Below are 16,722 nucleotides of genomic sequence, written 5' to 3'. Positions count from 1 at the left end.
CAGACAAATAGAAATATGAAGTACCAGGGAACAAAATTGACTTCTTATTGGAGAGAGCTATAGCTACATCCTCTTTTCCCTCCTTGACTCCAGAGATCTCAGTTTCTCTGCTGGGGCTAATGGCACTGCCTGAGAGTGCTGTCAAAGAAAAACAACAGGGCCTTCCAGGCACTAATTGCAATTTCTTCTCTATGCACAAGGGAAGATGTTAGAATACTGGATGCATCTTAGGTTCTCACCGTCAGCTCCTTGCATAAAAGGGGGTGGACCCAAGAGTAGAACTCCAAATGCTGAGGGTAGAAATAAAGGAGAAACCCAGGGATAGCCACTGCATTATCCTCCAAGAGAAGCTGCTTGAGGCAGAGCTGCTTCGGCACAAAGTCTTCCTCTTAGTCTCATCATTGAGAAAGCTGGTGCCCATCCCTCTCAGTGACTGTAGATTCAAATACTGGGTGACAGTCATGTGTTGGGTATAAAATTGAATAGACTACACACCAAGTTTGGATTCTATAAATATCTTCTGTAGTAGGATTTTTTAAAAACTGCTCCTCTCTCAGAGATAAGCATCACACCTTGCACAACCCTCCCTCTGCTGGCTTTTTTTTTTTTTTTTAATTCCTTTATCCAATAAAATATGTAACATGCCAATCATTCTCTCTTTCTATGGGTTCTCTTTGGGTGGCAAACAAATCAAGGGCAGATTCTGCATTTCACTCATTCTTTCTTACATCCCCACGTTGCATGTGGTTGAGAAAGGAAAGGAGAGGGGAAGAGGCGAGGGGAGAGAAAGGAAGGAAAAGGCAAGAAGAGGAAAAGAAAGGAAGCTTCTTCACTAACAATTTACTTTCTGCAGGGGCTGGGCACATCTCACTCTCCTGCCCCACTTTAAGATTTTTTTCTTGTTAGCTGGTTCTCGAACCAATTGAAATTTGCTTATAATTGTTCCCTTAGCAACCAGCAGCCTTTATGCTTTCCTTTTGATTTAGAACTCATAGTAACCAAAACCTCCTTTTATCTGAAAGAGATTTCTAATGTGTTTGCTTCCATTACAAAAAAAAAGAGATTTTTAAAATTTCAATAGAAAAAACGTAACAGTATTTTAAATCAATCTGAAGTGTTGTGTGTGTGTTTGTTTATTGTTTTTGTTTTTGTTTTGTTATTGTTGTTGTTGTAGTTTTGGGGTTGTTGTTTTTTTTTTTTTTTGGCAGAGACTTCAGAGCAAACACTCCATAAGAGCAAAATGGGAGCTGAGTTTTAGATTTTGCTCTTTTCCAAAAGTTAGGAACGCTGCACTGGAATCAAAGAAATAAATCACACAATGCTCAGTGCCAGACTTGCACCCGAGTAGCAGCACCTGTCCTCTTAGCTGCTCTCAGGACCCCCATTCCTTTTCTGCCCTGACTGGCTCATTGCTATCTGCATCCCCCAGACTCTGAGCACAGCCCAATGGAAGGGAAGAAGGGATAAGGTATGTTTGTTTTGGAAACCATGAGGAAACTTCTTTAAAAGATGTCCCTCGGGCTGGAGCGCACTAAAGATTTAAGTGGAAATGAGAACAGAGAATGTACCTGAATATTCCCCTCAAAACACCATTCAGTACAATTATGCTACGAGAGCTCCGAAACGCAGCTCCAGGGCAATGTATGTCCTATTTATACACACATTTGATCAATGTTCACTGTTGAGTTGTTTCTGTAATCTTCTCTGGGAAGACATCTGCCCTAGATTCCAAGCCACGAGGGGCAATGGGCTTGGCAAAGCCCTGAGCAGAAAGGGGCGTGGTTACAGCCTCAGAGATGAGACCTGGTCTAGTTCCGTAGAGCACCGTGAACGGCTATGCCCTTGACACATGTCACCTCACTGACTCCCGGTGACAAGTCTCTGGCTTTGATGATACTATCCCCAGTGGAGGCTCAAAGGTGTTAGGTCACTTGCTCAAGATTACCCAGTTAGGAAATGGGAAAGCCCAGAGTTGAAATTCAGGACTGGCAGACTTCAAAGCATTTAACCTAAACTGCCCTACCCCCTGTTGCTCTCATTTGGAGATTTAGCTCCTTCCCTCTCGAGATCAAACATTAGAAATGATACTGGATCAGCCAGAAGCAGAGCTCTGAGTGGGTTTTCAGGGCACAGAGCCTCAGACACCTGTCCCATTCCCATCTTCTCCTGAACTTGGCTCTGAATGTCATGCTTTGATTTCACAATTCCAGAAAAAATACAAACACACACACACACACACACACACACACACACACTCCCTGGCACTGTCCATTGGAGGCACCACTGTTGGTACTAATGATTAAATAACAATTGTGGAAATAAAGGGGGCAACAATTTGGTGGCTCTTGGCCTCTGGGGCAGGAGGCATGGGTTCACCTATTCAGTATGTGACGCCCTCTGCAGTAATCTTGCCAAGGTGGGCTTGTCCATACCATTGCAGCAGGATTGACTAATTCTGCTGGACAGTTCAGAGCTTCTGCCTCCTGCTTATTTTGATTGTTTGTTTGCTTGCTTGTTTGAGGTGTTTGCTCTTTCATTACATGTGGATCTGGTTGAAGAGATGTGACTGTGTCTAACCTTATAAAAACACACATGATATGATTTCACCACAGGCCAGGTTTGTGTTGCTCAGAAATGTTACTTTTTAAAGGCATTAGAATAAAATAGTCCTTTTCCTTTCCGGACCAGATAAATTATTGGAGAGTGTTTTTGTTTGTTTCACTTGTTTGTTTTACTTAATTATTTTCTAAGAGAATCATACTCTGTGTGTGTATGTGTGTGCGTGCACATAGGGGGAGATTGAGAGAGAGAGAGAAAGAGAGAGATTGGATATGGAACCCAGGGATGCTGTACCACTGAGCTACATCCCCAGCCCTTTTCTTTTGAGATAGGGTCTTGCTAAATTGCCCACGCTGCCATCTTCCTGCCTTGGCCTCCCAATTTGCTAGAAGTACAGTAATGGCCACTGTGCCCTGAAGCGTTGCACATTTTCAGCTGGTAAGGCATGATGAATACACATTTCCATGTGAGCTTCCTGCCCCCCCTGCACAGTCCTACACATACATGCACATGTAAACACACCATTTATTTCACTGTTCAAAGCAAAGTCTCCCCTCCTCTCCACCCCTAATGCTATTCATTTCCTGAAAGAATCTCAGAGAAGAATACCTATTTTACCTAATATGAAGAGGAGTCAATATTATTTTGACACTTCTGAGTGGCCTGAAGGCAGGAATCACAGTGATTGGCCTGGCTGGAGACCTGCCCCGTCTGACCCCCGTCATGGCCTTTAGGATGACTAAGACTGACAGACTTTTCTGTAGTTCTCTGCAAACACAGCTTCTGCTGCTTCAGTACTTTTCTTATTCACTTTGCATTCATTCTCTCACCCCAGGACATTTATCTTATACCAGTCATATTGCTTATTTTCTTTCTCAGACCTCCCACCCTTGGGACTGGAGAGAAATACAGAGAAGAATCCCGAAAGGGCCACAGACAACTCTACCACAGGGAGAGTGGCAGTGTCCGTGACAGTGACTGCTCACCTCAGGCCCACTGAAGTGGCTCCCACCCCTAGTGTGCAACGGAAGTTCAACAAAGAATGAAAAGGTGACTTACAGTGGATTTTGAAGTCCTTGTACTGTCTGTCTTCAATTGCTACCACGTACAAAGCTGCCCGGTCTGGAAACATAAGCCCTCCAGGTTTCTGTTGATGAATGGTGGGGAAATGGGTCTCGTAATCTATTCACCTGACAAAGACATCACATTTTGAACTGCACATAGAGTCACCAGACAAGCACCCCCTCGCCTGCCTTTCTCATTCAGGGGACTGTCACCTTGCCCGGGGTTAGGGCTAGGACAGCAATGCCCATTGTTTATTTTGGAGCAAGGAGAAGTTGAGGGACCTGGGCGGAGTCAACAGAACAAACGCAGGGGGTGAGGGTACTTGGAAGCCAACCTGAGCACCACATTAGCTTGCTGGCAGCCATGCAAGACTTCAAGGCTTATTGACCAGAACGGACTTTTCTCTCGAGGGCAGCAAATGGGTATGTATTATAGAGAGTCTGGGTTGGACCTGAAAGTGCACTCTGACAGTTGGCCTGTTGGACCAGGAAGAGCATGCCATCCCCTGAAGCAAATCTGCTTTAAAGAGAGCCTGGGAGAGTCTCTCTGAAGTCCTGATATTCTTCCTAGGCTGTAGGCCATGGGGACAGCAGCGAGACAGCCAGCAGAACAATGCAGGGACAGCATGTGGGACACTTACCAGCCACTTGTCCCTGGCAAAGATCACCGTGTTGAGCATTGACTCATAGAATAGACAGTAGCCCATCCACTCGCTGATGATGATGTCTACCTTCTCCACCGGCAGCTCCACCTCTTCCACTTTACCCTTAAATATGGTGATGACTGGAAAACAAGAACCCCAAGGCCACGCTCTGCAGGGACCCCTCCTGGGAACCCTGAGCACCTCGCTTCAGAGCAGACTTCTGATTCCACTTTGAGGAAGTGACGTGCCTTGCTCTTACCCAGCTGATTTACACTAAGATCATTGAGAACTACTTGCACATTTGTCCCCTAAAAGGCATGAAGCAGTTACAAGTGGCTGGCATGCCCTGCCATCAGGTAGTCCTCCCAGCAGCCCTGTGAAGTAAGCATGTTATGATTCCTCTCATTTTTACAATGAGGGAAACTGAGAATTGTAGGCCAAACGGTGGCAGCAGAAACAGAGCCCAGGTCTGGCATGAAATGACTCCAATCCTCCCATCATGGCTCTTGCCCAGTGTTAGGTTACCATGACAATTCAAATGCAAAGAGAGCACAGATGTCTCCTCCATTGCCCATGGGCGTCCCTCTAGTGTCTGGGAGGGAGGCAAATTGGTGTTTTGACATGATCTGGAATCCCTAGTCACAGAAACCTGCGGGTAAGTGCTGGGTCTTGTAATTGTTAGCTGTCTGACTTTACACATGTTATGTGACCTAGCATAAGTCCAAATTCCCCAGAGAACAGCCAGGGGACATAAGATCTACATAGAGGGAAGCTGTATTGATTCAATAAAATAACGCATGGCAAGTGCCAGGCCCATAGCTGAGGCTCAACACAAGGTAGAAGTGACCTGACAGGTTTCTTCCTGTTGACCAATGGATGGAGAGGAGAAGCGGATCAAAGCCCTGTTCCAAGTAGCCCCAGCTCATGAGTCTCTTCCAAGACCTCAGGTCCCAGTGTGACTCATAAAACTTCCTATTTGGGTTTTTGATCAACTACATAGGCATACACATAATGTTGGACTCTCTCTTTTATTTTATTTTTTAAAATTTGTTGCTGCAGAGATCAGAGCAAAATCTAGCTTGGATGTTTCTACTAAATTGACAGAGCAATGTACTGGTTGGCTGGTTCCTTCTGAACATTTCCTCCAAAAGGTTACAGATTCTTGCTCTGAAATCCTCGCTCGGAAACACCCCCCTGAAAGGCCACACCAAGCCTGAGCTCTGGCTGGGAAGATTGAACAGTAGCCTGTACTTAGGAGTAAAGAACCAAATCAACCACAGCTGCCTTGAGTCTGAGTTTCATGAAAATTAATTTGGACAGGAGGTTGTTCTTTGGTAAAGGGCACACAGTCTAGTGGCTTTATTTGGTGTCCTCACAGGGGATAAGATGGGTGATAGAGAGCCCATTAGAAGCTTCTAGGTTGTTCACTCTATGCCTTCTGGTGTTTAATCGGGGATCATCAGGAAGACCTTCCTCTATGAGAAGCTGGAGACTTGGTACTTGTGTGCTGGCCCTGACCACCTGCAGAGGCCCAGGCCTGTGTGGCCTTTCTAGTTACTACTCATGAGTCCCTACTCCAAAAAATAAGAGCAAGAAAAGTAAGTCCAGCCTTCTCCAAAAGGTTTGGAGAGGATGGAAGGGCTCGATGTCAAAGGTCTGCTTCTCTGGGGCTCTGAGACCCCAGGACTCAACCTAGAGCAGTGTTCAAGATACACCAAGAGAATTCACAAGGGCACTAAGTCAAGGATTTTTGAAAATGCAAATGGTGCCTAATTTATTTCTTATTCTTCTATGCCTGACCTACCAGCTTAATTATTTGCTTGCAAAACCTGGCTTCTCTAAGTTTTTAAAGAATTTTTAGAGTGTTTTAATGGATCTTCCTCCTCCTTCTTCTTTTTTCCTCTTTGCATGTCTCCTGAAGGACCTTCCCTAATGTCCACATATGCCTGTGCTGGCTATGGGCCAATCCCTCCTCCTGCATTATATCATGGCCTCCCTACAATCAGGGATGTGTCTCTTCTGACCTCTGGAGTCCCATGACCTCCACCTGGGGTGCTGAGTGCAAGGCTCAACCCACGATGATTCAAGGACAGCGCTCCATTAGGAGCTGAGGGAAACAAATGGACAAGCATTTGTCCATTTACAGCCTAGTTCAGCAAAGAGGTAAGTAAGGAATATTCTTGGGTTCTCCCCTTGAGAGTGAGCAAATACTGCCCATATTCTCTGTGCTAGCCCTCTTACCCATTAGCCACTCTCTCCTGATCAGTATGGGTTATAACAGATAAGTAGATAAGATGGCAGACAGATAGAAATAGGTGATGCATACATACATATATCCATACATACAGTGGGTCATAAGAGAGGAAAATCACACTGTTTCTGCTTGCAAAGAGGCAAAAGCAATCAACTAACCCTATAAAATGTTCAATAGTCTGGACTTCTGTTCACCAAACATTACCCTTCAACATCTATTCAAATGCAAACATTTCTTGGAGCAGACATGACCTTGCACTTGACTTAGTGAGTAAATAGGCCCTTTGAGAAAGGAAGAAGAAACACCTCCCTTCAATTCAGAGATAGACTGGAACACAGACCCTACTCATACCCTTGTCTAGTTGCTTTTGTGCAGTGCCCAACCTGCACAACTTTATGCTGCCAGCTTGGAGGGGGCAACTTATGCTCTTGTTTCAACTGACAATGAACCCTGAGGAATCACCACCTCTCCTTTGGGACCTCAGTTTCATCGTCAGAAAAAAGAAAAGAGGAAAAACAAAGGAAGGAAGTTGAATCAGAAATCCTTTGCAGTTCCAAAACACTATGGTCTTTCAAATGTGTACTGACTGAGCCCTCGCATTCTGTAAGGCCTTCCATGAGGTGTACTGGGAAGGACAGCTGACATTTATATAAAGCGCCACCTGCAATATCCAGTTTGGTTCTAATTGGCAACAATTCTTGGAGCCTGATCTTTCTCTCAAAGACTACATAGTTTCTATGGACCCAAATACAACTGCCAAGATGAATCGGGGATATTCTTTGTGAGATCTGCAGTCATCACAGTAACCACTTAAATCCCCAAATTCAATTTTCAATCCGCAAAATGATATCTCTCGTGCTAGGACTGAAGCCAATTTGTTAGGGGCTGTTGACCAACATACGGGATCCGCTGGCTGGAAGAACTGTGTGGGGACTCCCAGCTCCAGTTTTCCTTTCTCTATGTTGAGGTTTTCCAAGGGGATCTAAGGTTCTGAGTAGCTGCAGGCTGCAGACCCCCGTGCCCAATCTGGACCCCACATCACTCCAACTGCACCAGCTTTGAGGTCACTAACAGAGCTGTGCTCTTACTTTGTAAGGATGATGGGAGGTTTGCCCAACTAGCTGCCACAGGACCCCGACTCTAAATTTCTGAATGATTAATCATAACCAAATGCACAACAGGGAGAGATAAACTCTAAATTGGGAAGTTTCCCCCTGTAGCAAATTAGACCTCCAGAAATGTTTCTTTGTTTTGTTTTCTTTTTGATTTGAGCAGATATTTCAGAAGTGTAATCTTTCTGATCAAAGGTCATATGTACAGATATTAAAAAAAAAAAATCAGGCCAGCACAATCTCATTTGTGCCTGCATCCATCAAAATCAGACGACCCTGTGGAGTCTGAAGTCAGTGATGTTCCCATTTTAAATTCCTCACATCCAGGCGTAAATACTGTCCCATGGAAAAGTGGACATACGGGTTGTTTGCATGAGGACAAGGACACTATGAGCCAGTGACATTGGCGATGCCACCCTACTGCAGCAGGCCCCTGACTGGCCCCTCTCCACTCCCTCAGCACTTCACTCATCTATTTTGGGGACACCCATGCCTACTGCCATGCACCTTCTGAAGGCCTGACTCACCTCCAACCCATGAGCACCAGCTCCCAGCTGTCTGTTCTAGCTTTCTATCTCCAGGATCTAACAGAGCACTTGACTCCCCACAAGCATTCAAACCTCGTTACTGCATGAATGGATGAATGAATAAGCAATTTCAGAAAAAAGAGAAAGCATGCGCGTGTGCACTGGGTTAAGAAACAAAAGATCTTCCAACTAGTCCTAATTATAATAGTAAAAAATTGCTATTATTTGAAAAGCAACTTGCAGAGTAATTTCACATATATTATCTCAATCATCCTCTGAGGGACTTGCGTGGCAGGTTTTACTCATCTCTTTGCCTAACAAGAGAAATGGAGTTCAGCAGAGTCAATCTGTGGGTCAAAACCCAGGCCTGCTGTGTGATCTTGTGCAAGGCACACCACCCCCTCCTTGAGGTTCCTTTCCTTCACCTGGATGGATACAATATTATCGAACCTACCTGCCACCTGGGATTATTGTGGACATCAAACTTGGGAAGTTGAGAGAAAAAGAAATCAGAGATGGGAAAAGACTCAAAGGTCCTTCTCCTGAAAGTTGGTCATGTTGAGTGCCAGGTGGAGGAGAGGGAATCATCACCAGCAGCCAGCGTGGGGCCAGGGGACCAATCTTCCCTGGTCTCCGCCTGCTCCAGCTCCCTGCACTTGTTTTCCACACAGCCCAGATGCATGGATAAACCTCTCTCACAAGGTCAGAACCAGCCCAATCTGGAGCCAGTGGTGAAAGAAGATAAAGAATATTGGTATTTTTATTTTTCACATCTAGGAAGACTTGGCATATATCCTGCAGCAAACAGACCCCATTACTAGAGTGGCATGGGTGAGCCTGGGGTGCTGTACACCCTCCATATAATAGGTATCACAATATGGTGCCCAAATCTGCATTCATCCAAGGGCACAGAGCTTGAGGTCCTACCTTGTCCCCAATGCCCGATCCACCTCACTTTGGGTGCTAGCCTGTTCTGGCTCCCAGGAGGGAAGCTATGTCCTAGTTGCTTTAGTCAGAGCCTTTTTCTGGCCAGAAGCCCCACCTGGCATCTCCCCTCCCCAGGCACTGGCTGTAGCAATACTCAAGAAGTCAGAATCATACCAGGACTCTTCTCTACCCCAAGACATCATCTACCACTTAGAACCCCTCGCCTGAGCCAGCCTTGCTACTGCCCAACATAATGCCACAGACAGAGCAGTGTAGAACTGGCTGGTGGGGGCAGGGAGGGGGACTGGACAGACTGGTTGAAGTCATTTGGCATGTAAAAGGCAACAAAACATCCCCCAGGGCTCAGGTACTCAGAAAGTCATTCCAGGTCTCACTCTCTTTCACTGACTGCAACGAAAGTTTACTAGGGATACACAGAAATTGTCCCCCACCTTAGGGAATCGACACAGATGCTCTTCCACAGTTGTGGGCTCAGCATCTGTGGATTCAACCAAGAAATCAAAAAAAAAATTTTTTTTAAATTGGGTCTATACTGAACACAGACTTCTTTTTCTTGTCACCGTTCCCTAAGCAATAGAGTAGCGCAACTATTTGCATACATTTACACTGCATGAAGAGTGATAGGTAGGGCAGAGGGGATTTGAAGCACCCAGGAGGATGTGCCTTGGTTATGTGCTACCGTGCCATTTTACATAAGGAGTCGACATCCTCAGATGTTGGTACCAGCTGGGCACGGTGGCACATGCCTTTAATTCCAGCAGCTCAGGAAGCTGAGGTAGGAGGATCACAAGTTGAAAGCCAGCCTCAGCAACTGAGCAAGGCCCTAAGCAACTTAGTGAGATCCTGTCTCAAAGTAAAAAATAAAAAGGGCTGGGGATGTGGCTCAGTGGTTAGGTGCCCCTGGGTCAATGTCTGGTACCAAAAAAAAAAAGAAGAAAGAAAGAAAAAAAAAAATCGGTCTCTTCAGGACGTTCTGAAACCCATCCCCTACTGACATAAGAGATGACTATACAGTTGTCCCTGTATGTGAAACACTGTTCCCCTCTCGGCTTAGCCAGCCTCATCTCTTCTCGGAAAGCCGTCCCATTATTACCAGTGCTGTACTGGATGTGCTATCAACCAGCTCCACAAGGAAGAACGGGAGGGAGGAGAAAGTGAGGCAGCTGTGATTCATGGCGCTTGCTGATACCTGTGGTGCAAACACTTTAGACTAAAGATACACACAGCGTCACTCAGGCAGGGTCGAGAAGAGGGGCCTGCGCAGAACTGGCTCTTAGAGAGCGCAGTCTCCTGGTTTTCTCCACCACTGCAGCACGTGTCTCACTAAGAACTTTCTCATTTTGTAATCACATGGTGATTTTACTTTCTCACTTGCCTTCACGGCTATATTCTCTGTGAGTCTGGAAGCTTCATGACAGCAAAAATTTTACTGTCCTCATCACATTCCTTTGCGCCTGGCTCAGGGCCTGGTACGCGGGACAATGATACCTAAAGGGATGAATCAGTGAAACTCGCTTCTGAGATTATTAACAGGTTGTTTCACCAGCAGTTAGGAAAAGAAGTACCAAGGCTGGAAGTCACTAGTACAAGTTCATCAAAAACACTTGTGTATGATTACTCTCTTTCTTCTTTTGACAGGGTCATTAGTCAAGTTAATAAATGAAATAATAACAGCAACAGTAGCTAACATGTATTGGCTGCTTGCTGCTCACCAGACGCTGCTGTGGTGTGTCATAGGGTCTCAGCAACTGACTCTCCAGAGGATTAGAAGTCTGATTTGTAGAATCTTCTGATTTCTTGGTAGCAAAGACTACTTAGAGATATTCATATTTCCACCATGATCGATTTCATGCCCTTCAACTGACTTCATCCATTCCACAAATTTACTGAAAATTTAGCAGTCAGATGTCAGGATCCTGAATGGGGCCTGTCCCAGATGGCCACCATTTTACTGAAGCAAATATATAATCCTCACAGTGACCCTGTGGAGTATGAATCACTATTAGTCCCATTTCACAGATGAGGAAACTAAGGCAGAAAAAGAGAGTTATCTAAAGCCATAAGCTGAGTCTAGCAGAGCTGGGTATGACCAGGAAGTCTGATTACAGGGCTCTAGAACCAGGTGGAGACAGGAGCAAGGACTTTCACGAGGCCTCCCCTCCACTGCATCCCACTGGAGAAGGTGGCAGATTGTCCTGGGGCTTCACAACTGGCTTCATGACTGCATTCCAAGGAGCTGGTGAAGAGCAACCTCTGAGCACTGTACCTCCAGGTTTTCTAGACAAGCCCATTTTGTATTGCTGCTGCAGTACTCTAACGTGCAGGATGAATAGGGCTGAAATTGAAGTTGCTTATCTGAGAAAGTTTCACGAATGGATTTCAATGAAACTTTGCCTATCATCTCCCCTCCTCATACCCACTTTGCTCAGAAGATGTGGTTCCACCATGCACGGTGCTTCTGTTATAACATTCTGTTTCGATTTCCATGAATTGAGCTGTCCCTATGCACATAGCAGAACACTGAGAAACTACAGGAGCTCCCACACCCGCCACAGGGCACCAAAAAATGTGTAGATTTGAGGAGGAAGTCTTAGTTTGTAACAAGGGACCGACTCTCTCAATGTGAAGTTTAACATGAATAAGAAACATGATGCTCAGTTTGGATTCAAAACACGTGGCAACCAGATGTAGGGGGGTTGATGGAGCCCAGCAGTAGTGTGTGCACCGGCCACAGCCTGGAGCTGGTCCCCAGCTGCACCACCGTGACACAGTGTTTTCCACGCTGCCCCTGCTGTTCCCAGGCTGAGCACCACCCTCAGGGGAGGGGGAGACACTGAAGCACACCTGGCCGGAGGACAAAGGGCCCAACCCAAATCTCCCAAGCAAAGGGGGCGGAAGAGGGATGCGTCGACTGCGGCTGTGGGAGAAGGCATGCTCCTCACTCTATGTGGCTCCACGGGAAAGAAACAGAACTCTGAGAAGGTTACCAGGAGGCAAAATCCACCTCTGTGGATGAAGTGCTTTCCGACTACCCCAGCTCCCCGGATGGTTGGTAGTGGGGTCTCCCTCAAGAGAATCAAGAGGATCATCCCAGAATTGCACACTTGCATAGAATGGAAGAAAACCGTAGGAAGACAGAATTAGGCATCATCTCTGTAAGGTTTGCAGTGCGTGGCCAAGAATTACCAAGGTGAAGAACATCAAGCCTGAAATAATCTACAGCTGCTTTATTGAGTACCTATTATAGGGGAGAGCTTGTATTGAGCATTTTGCCTAAATTATCTATGACTCCTAGTAACCAAGCAAGCTGTGCATTGATGTATCTCCTCTCTGGGTAACAAACAGGCACTTTAAAGGTGAAATAATACGATAAGTTTCCCGCTACCCTGAGGCTTCAGAGCCCCTATCTCCATTGTTACTGGGTTGCATCCTACAATCTCTTCCATTCATGATGCTTACGCTTAGAACATGCAGAAGTGGAAGAGAAAGGAGGGGTATTTTGTTTTCCTTTAGTTTTCTGAGAAGCAAAGGGGTCATATTTGCATGGGAAATTATGAAAATCCTCTCAATCTGCACCACAATGTCAACAGTCACAAGGGAGCCAGCATTCTCAAGCATCTGGGCAGTCCAGTGGTTTCCTTGTCACAGAGGAAATAATAGTTGTCAGATGCTCAAGTCAAAGAGGAGTCACTGAAGCGTGTGCAGGTCATGCGTGTGGAGTGAGGGGCACGAAGGCTGCGTGTCTGCTGCAGGTGGCTTCCTGTAGCGTGTGTCTACATGTGAATAAATCTATCCCGAGTTGCCACCTGGGGGTGGACAGGGAGGAGATGGATTGGTTCTGGGTAGCAGGTACTTTATGCCTCGTGTTGTTATTTACGTCTCCACACCCACGCTCCCGAGATCTGCACAATTGGCCATGGCAACATTTCAAAAGCATTTCCATGGAAGCATCCGGGCACTCAAGCCATCGTCTTTGAGTGCACATGCCAAGGCTGAGTGCGCTCATGCAGCCGACAGGGCCCCCGGCAGCCTCGTCAGCCCCACCCACCTGCTGCAACCTCTGCGGAGGAAGAAAGAAAGATGATTTGGTTTTATGGAGGTCCCTTTGCCTAGAGTCCCCTCCTTGGGACAGTGTGTGTGAGGAGGAGGAATGGGGAGGCATGGGGAGGCTATTCTCTTAGGGACAGTGGCTTAGCCTTTTGGGTCTTTGCCTCAGTGGCACAGTACCAAGTCAGAACCATCAAATCCAGAGCATAAATGATTCCACTCTGAAGCTGCTCAGTGGAACTAAAGGGCTGGATGTCCACGCTGCCCTGGGAAAGGTAGGGGCGTGGACACCACAGCATGGGACAGTGGAGCTTGAGTGGGGGATGGCCCAGCCAGGCACAGCAGAGTCCAAGAGGGTTGAGAAGAAGCCCTCGGGAGGACTGTTCCGGTGCAGAAGAGAGGAGGCCAGGGCAAGGGGGCCTCTGCGCAGGAGGAGGAAAAGGGGCCCACTTGCAAAGCCTTGCACAGGAACTGGCAGCAGGGGCTGGCTACAAGAGATTGGTTACGCACGGGGGCACTGATTCAGTGAGTGGACATGCAAATAATGGGAGTCTGGCTTTTAATGCCAGGGAAACCTGAAAGGGAAAAAATAGAGTAAATCCTGTGGCCCTGGGTGAGAAGTGAAGGTGTCCCAGGAGCTCATACTTGACAATATAAATAGATAGATAGAAAAAATAAGCCTTGCGCCGGGCGCAGTGGTGCACACCTCCAACGGCTCGGGAGCTGAGGCAGGAGAATCTTGAGTTCAAAATCAGAGAGAAATGAGAGGGAGGAGGGGACAGGGGTATGAAAAATGGTGGAATGAGACAGACATCATTACTGTATGATTACACAAATTGTGTGAATCTACATTGTGTACAGCCATAGAAATGAAATGATATACCCCATTTGTGTACAATGAATCAAAATGCAGTCTGTAAAAATAAAATAATAATAATAAAAAAAAAATAAAGCCAGCCTCAGCAACAGTGAGGTGCAAAGCAACTCGTGAGACCCTGTCTCTAAATAAAATACAAAATCGGGCTGGGGAGGTGGCTCAGTGGTCAAGTGCCCCTGAGTTCAACCCCTGTACAAAAAAAAAAAAAAAAAGAAAGAAAAAAATAAGTGTTGTATCGATCTACACACACACTCCCTAGCTCTCTGCAGCCAGACATTCTGGGAACATTTGTACCCTAAAGCCAAAGAGCACCCCTGGCCCCAGATCTTAGTTTCTAAACACCACTGTCCCTTCACTGGAATCAAGGGGAAATGGCTGATCTGAAAACGGAAGCAGGAGAATCCAAGATGAGCCTGGAATATCTGATCCCAGAAAGTAAGGAAGCTTGCAAAAAGGGAGGGAGGCATGTGGAAAAGACAGAGGAGCCAGCTTGAAGGCTGCCCAGGGACCCAACTGGGAACAGCCTGAGTATCCAAGTAAGTAGCAATAACAGGTATGACCCATTAAATTAAAAATAGGAGTCCATGGGGAAATGAATTAATACATAATGAAAAAAGCTAGCTAGCTGGGTGGATGCATACTGCATGCGTACATAACATGGATACTCAAAGAGGAAGGAAATTGTTACTAGTTTGGATCTGCAATGTCCCCCAAAGTCTCCTGTGCTGAAGGCTTGGCCCCCAGCTGCTGGTGCTGTTGGGAGGTGGTAGAAAACTTAGAAGGGGCCTCCCTGGAGGAACAGGTATCCTCAGGTATCCTGAAGGGTATATCCTCTTTCGGCTCCTTCCTCTCTCTGCTTCCTGGCCCTCAGGAGGTTAGCAGCTTTGTTGCACCACACTCCCCGCCATGATCTGCCTTACCACAGGGCTAAAAACAATGGAGCCAAGAGACAATGGGCTGAAACCTCTGAAATTATGAACCAAAATAGATCTTTCCTCCTTTTAAGTTTCTTCTGTCAGGTATTTTGTCACAGTAATGTAAAGCTGACTCACACAGAGATGTTAATATGATGTCAAAGTACCTTCTCCAGAAAATCTTACTCATCATGAAGGGAAACAGAGCAACTCTGCCACAGAGAAGCTGGTAGACATGGCCTTCAGCAAGAGAAGCTGGTAGACATGGCCTTCAGCAAGAGAAGCTGGTAGATATGGCCTTCAGCAAGGGGGTCAAAGCCAATGCTCTCAGTAATAGGAGAAGCCAAAATGGCATGTAACAAGAATGCAGCATCTTGCCTGGGATGTTTCTGCCCAAGATGCATCACCTGAACCCCTTCATGAAGACATGCCAAGTTCAATCCTACCCAGAGTCCTTTGTACTGGCTGTAACTTCTGTCCAGATTCTTTTCCTCTGAATTGGTGCTTTGGTTTGAATGTGTCCCTGAAAAGTCCATGTGCTGGAAACTTCATTCCCCATTGTGGCAGTGTTAAGAGGTAGGGCCTCCAGGGTCATGGCCCTGGAGCTCTTGGGAATGGATTCATGTTTTTTGAGGGAGGGGTTAGTTAGTATGAGAGCAGGTTGTTGCTTCCCTCTGCTTTCTCTTGCTTTCTCTGTCATTATGTGACCTCGCTTCTGTGCACACCTGCTTGCTCTTCCACTTTCCACAGTGAGCTGCAGAACCAAGAAGCCCACACCAGATACAACTGCCCAGTCTTGAACTTCCTGGCCTCCAGAACTTTTTCCTTTATAAATTTCCCAGTATCAGGTATTGTATTGTAGCAATAGAAAACAGACTAAGGCACTTGGTCAGCCTGGTACCTTCATGTTAGTCAAATTTGACTTTAAATGTGACCCCATCAGAAAGCATCTCACCTAAAGTAATTGCCTGGTCCCTTTCTATCCTATCACTCTACTTCAAATCACAGAGGAACACTTATCACCCTCTGATATTTTTGTTGCCTACTGATTTTTTAGCATCTGTAATTCCACATCCCAACAGAACACAGAATCCATGAGGTAGTTTTATACCATGCTATGGTCCTTTCAAGGAGTCTACAGCAAGTGGGTTAAACCACAGATAAGTGGTAGGGCTGAGGTCACATGGAAATAGGTCCATAACCATGCATGGAGACAAGGGCATTCCAGAACCTGGTATCCCTGATCAGACTCATAGGGATATCTGGGCAGCAGGCACCCCACAGGGGAGCAGGAGAGTTTGGTGTACAGCAGGGAGCATGGCCTAGAGATGGGGTACCTCAGCACAGAGAGGGAAGGCAGACCTTTCAGGGAGTCAGCAGAACCTACATGAAAGACCTCAGTATTCAGGCCCCTCAGGAGTGACAGTGAAAATGGATTCCTTGCATCCTGCCCTGGCCTCCTATTCCAGCCTCATCCCCCTCCCAGGCCTACCAACTAGCCTTCCACCCTCGACCTCTCTCAGTAACGTCCTTCCCTCCCAGCCCCGTCCTCTCCACCCCCGGAACATCAGTGAGCGCTGTCTTTTGCACATGCCCATCTAGGTCTACTGCTTCCAGCTGATGTGGTCCCGCTGGCCTCACCAGCCCTGCCTCCACTCCGCCTCACCCTGCCATAATGCAACTTCCTGTCCACCCACCATCCTCCTCAACCCCACACTGAGCTCCTGGCCTTGCTGCAGCCCCAGCACCCAGCATGATGTCCCCAGAGTGCTGAGT

At 46.6% G+C, this 16,722-nt stretch overlaps 1 protein-coding gene across 2 annotated transcripts in view; it reads right to left on the bottom strand.

Moving 5' to 3' along the window:
• Positions 1-16,722, bottom strand: part of PRMT8 (protein arginine methyltransferase 8) — a 92,003-nt gene that overhangs the window by 24,293 nt on the left and 50,988 nt on the right. For both annotated transcript variants that reach the window (XM_079142006.1, XM_079142007.1), the window contains 2 exons: positions 4,265-4,407; positions 3,619-3,706 (listed from right to left, as the gene is read on the bottom strand). In XM_079142006.1, the coding sequence (XP_078998132.1) occupies positions 3,619-3,706; positions 4,265-4,407 (231 nt within the window). The remainder of the gene's footprint in view (positions 1-3,618; positions 3,707-4,264; positions 4,408-16,722) is intronic.

This window comes from Sciurus vulgaris (genome assembly GCF_902686455.1).
Source record: "Sciurus vulgaris genome assembly, chromosome: 5".
NCBI lineage: Eukaryota > Metazoa > Chordata > Mammalia > Rodentia > Sciuridae > Sciurus > Sciurus vulgaris.
The sequence above is the reverse complement of the archived record's forward strand: the minus strand, read 5'-3'. Positions and strand labels throughout refer to the sequence as shown.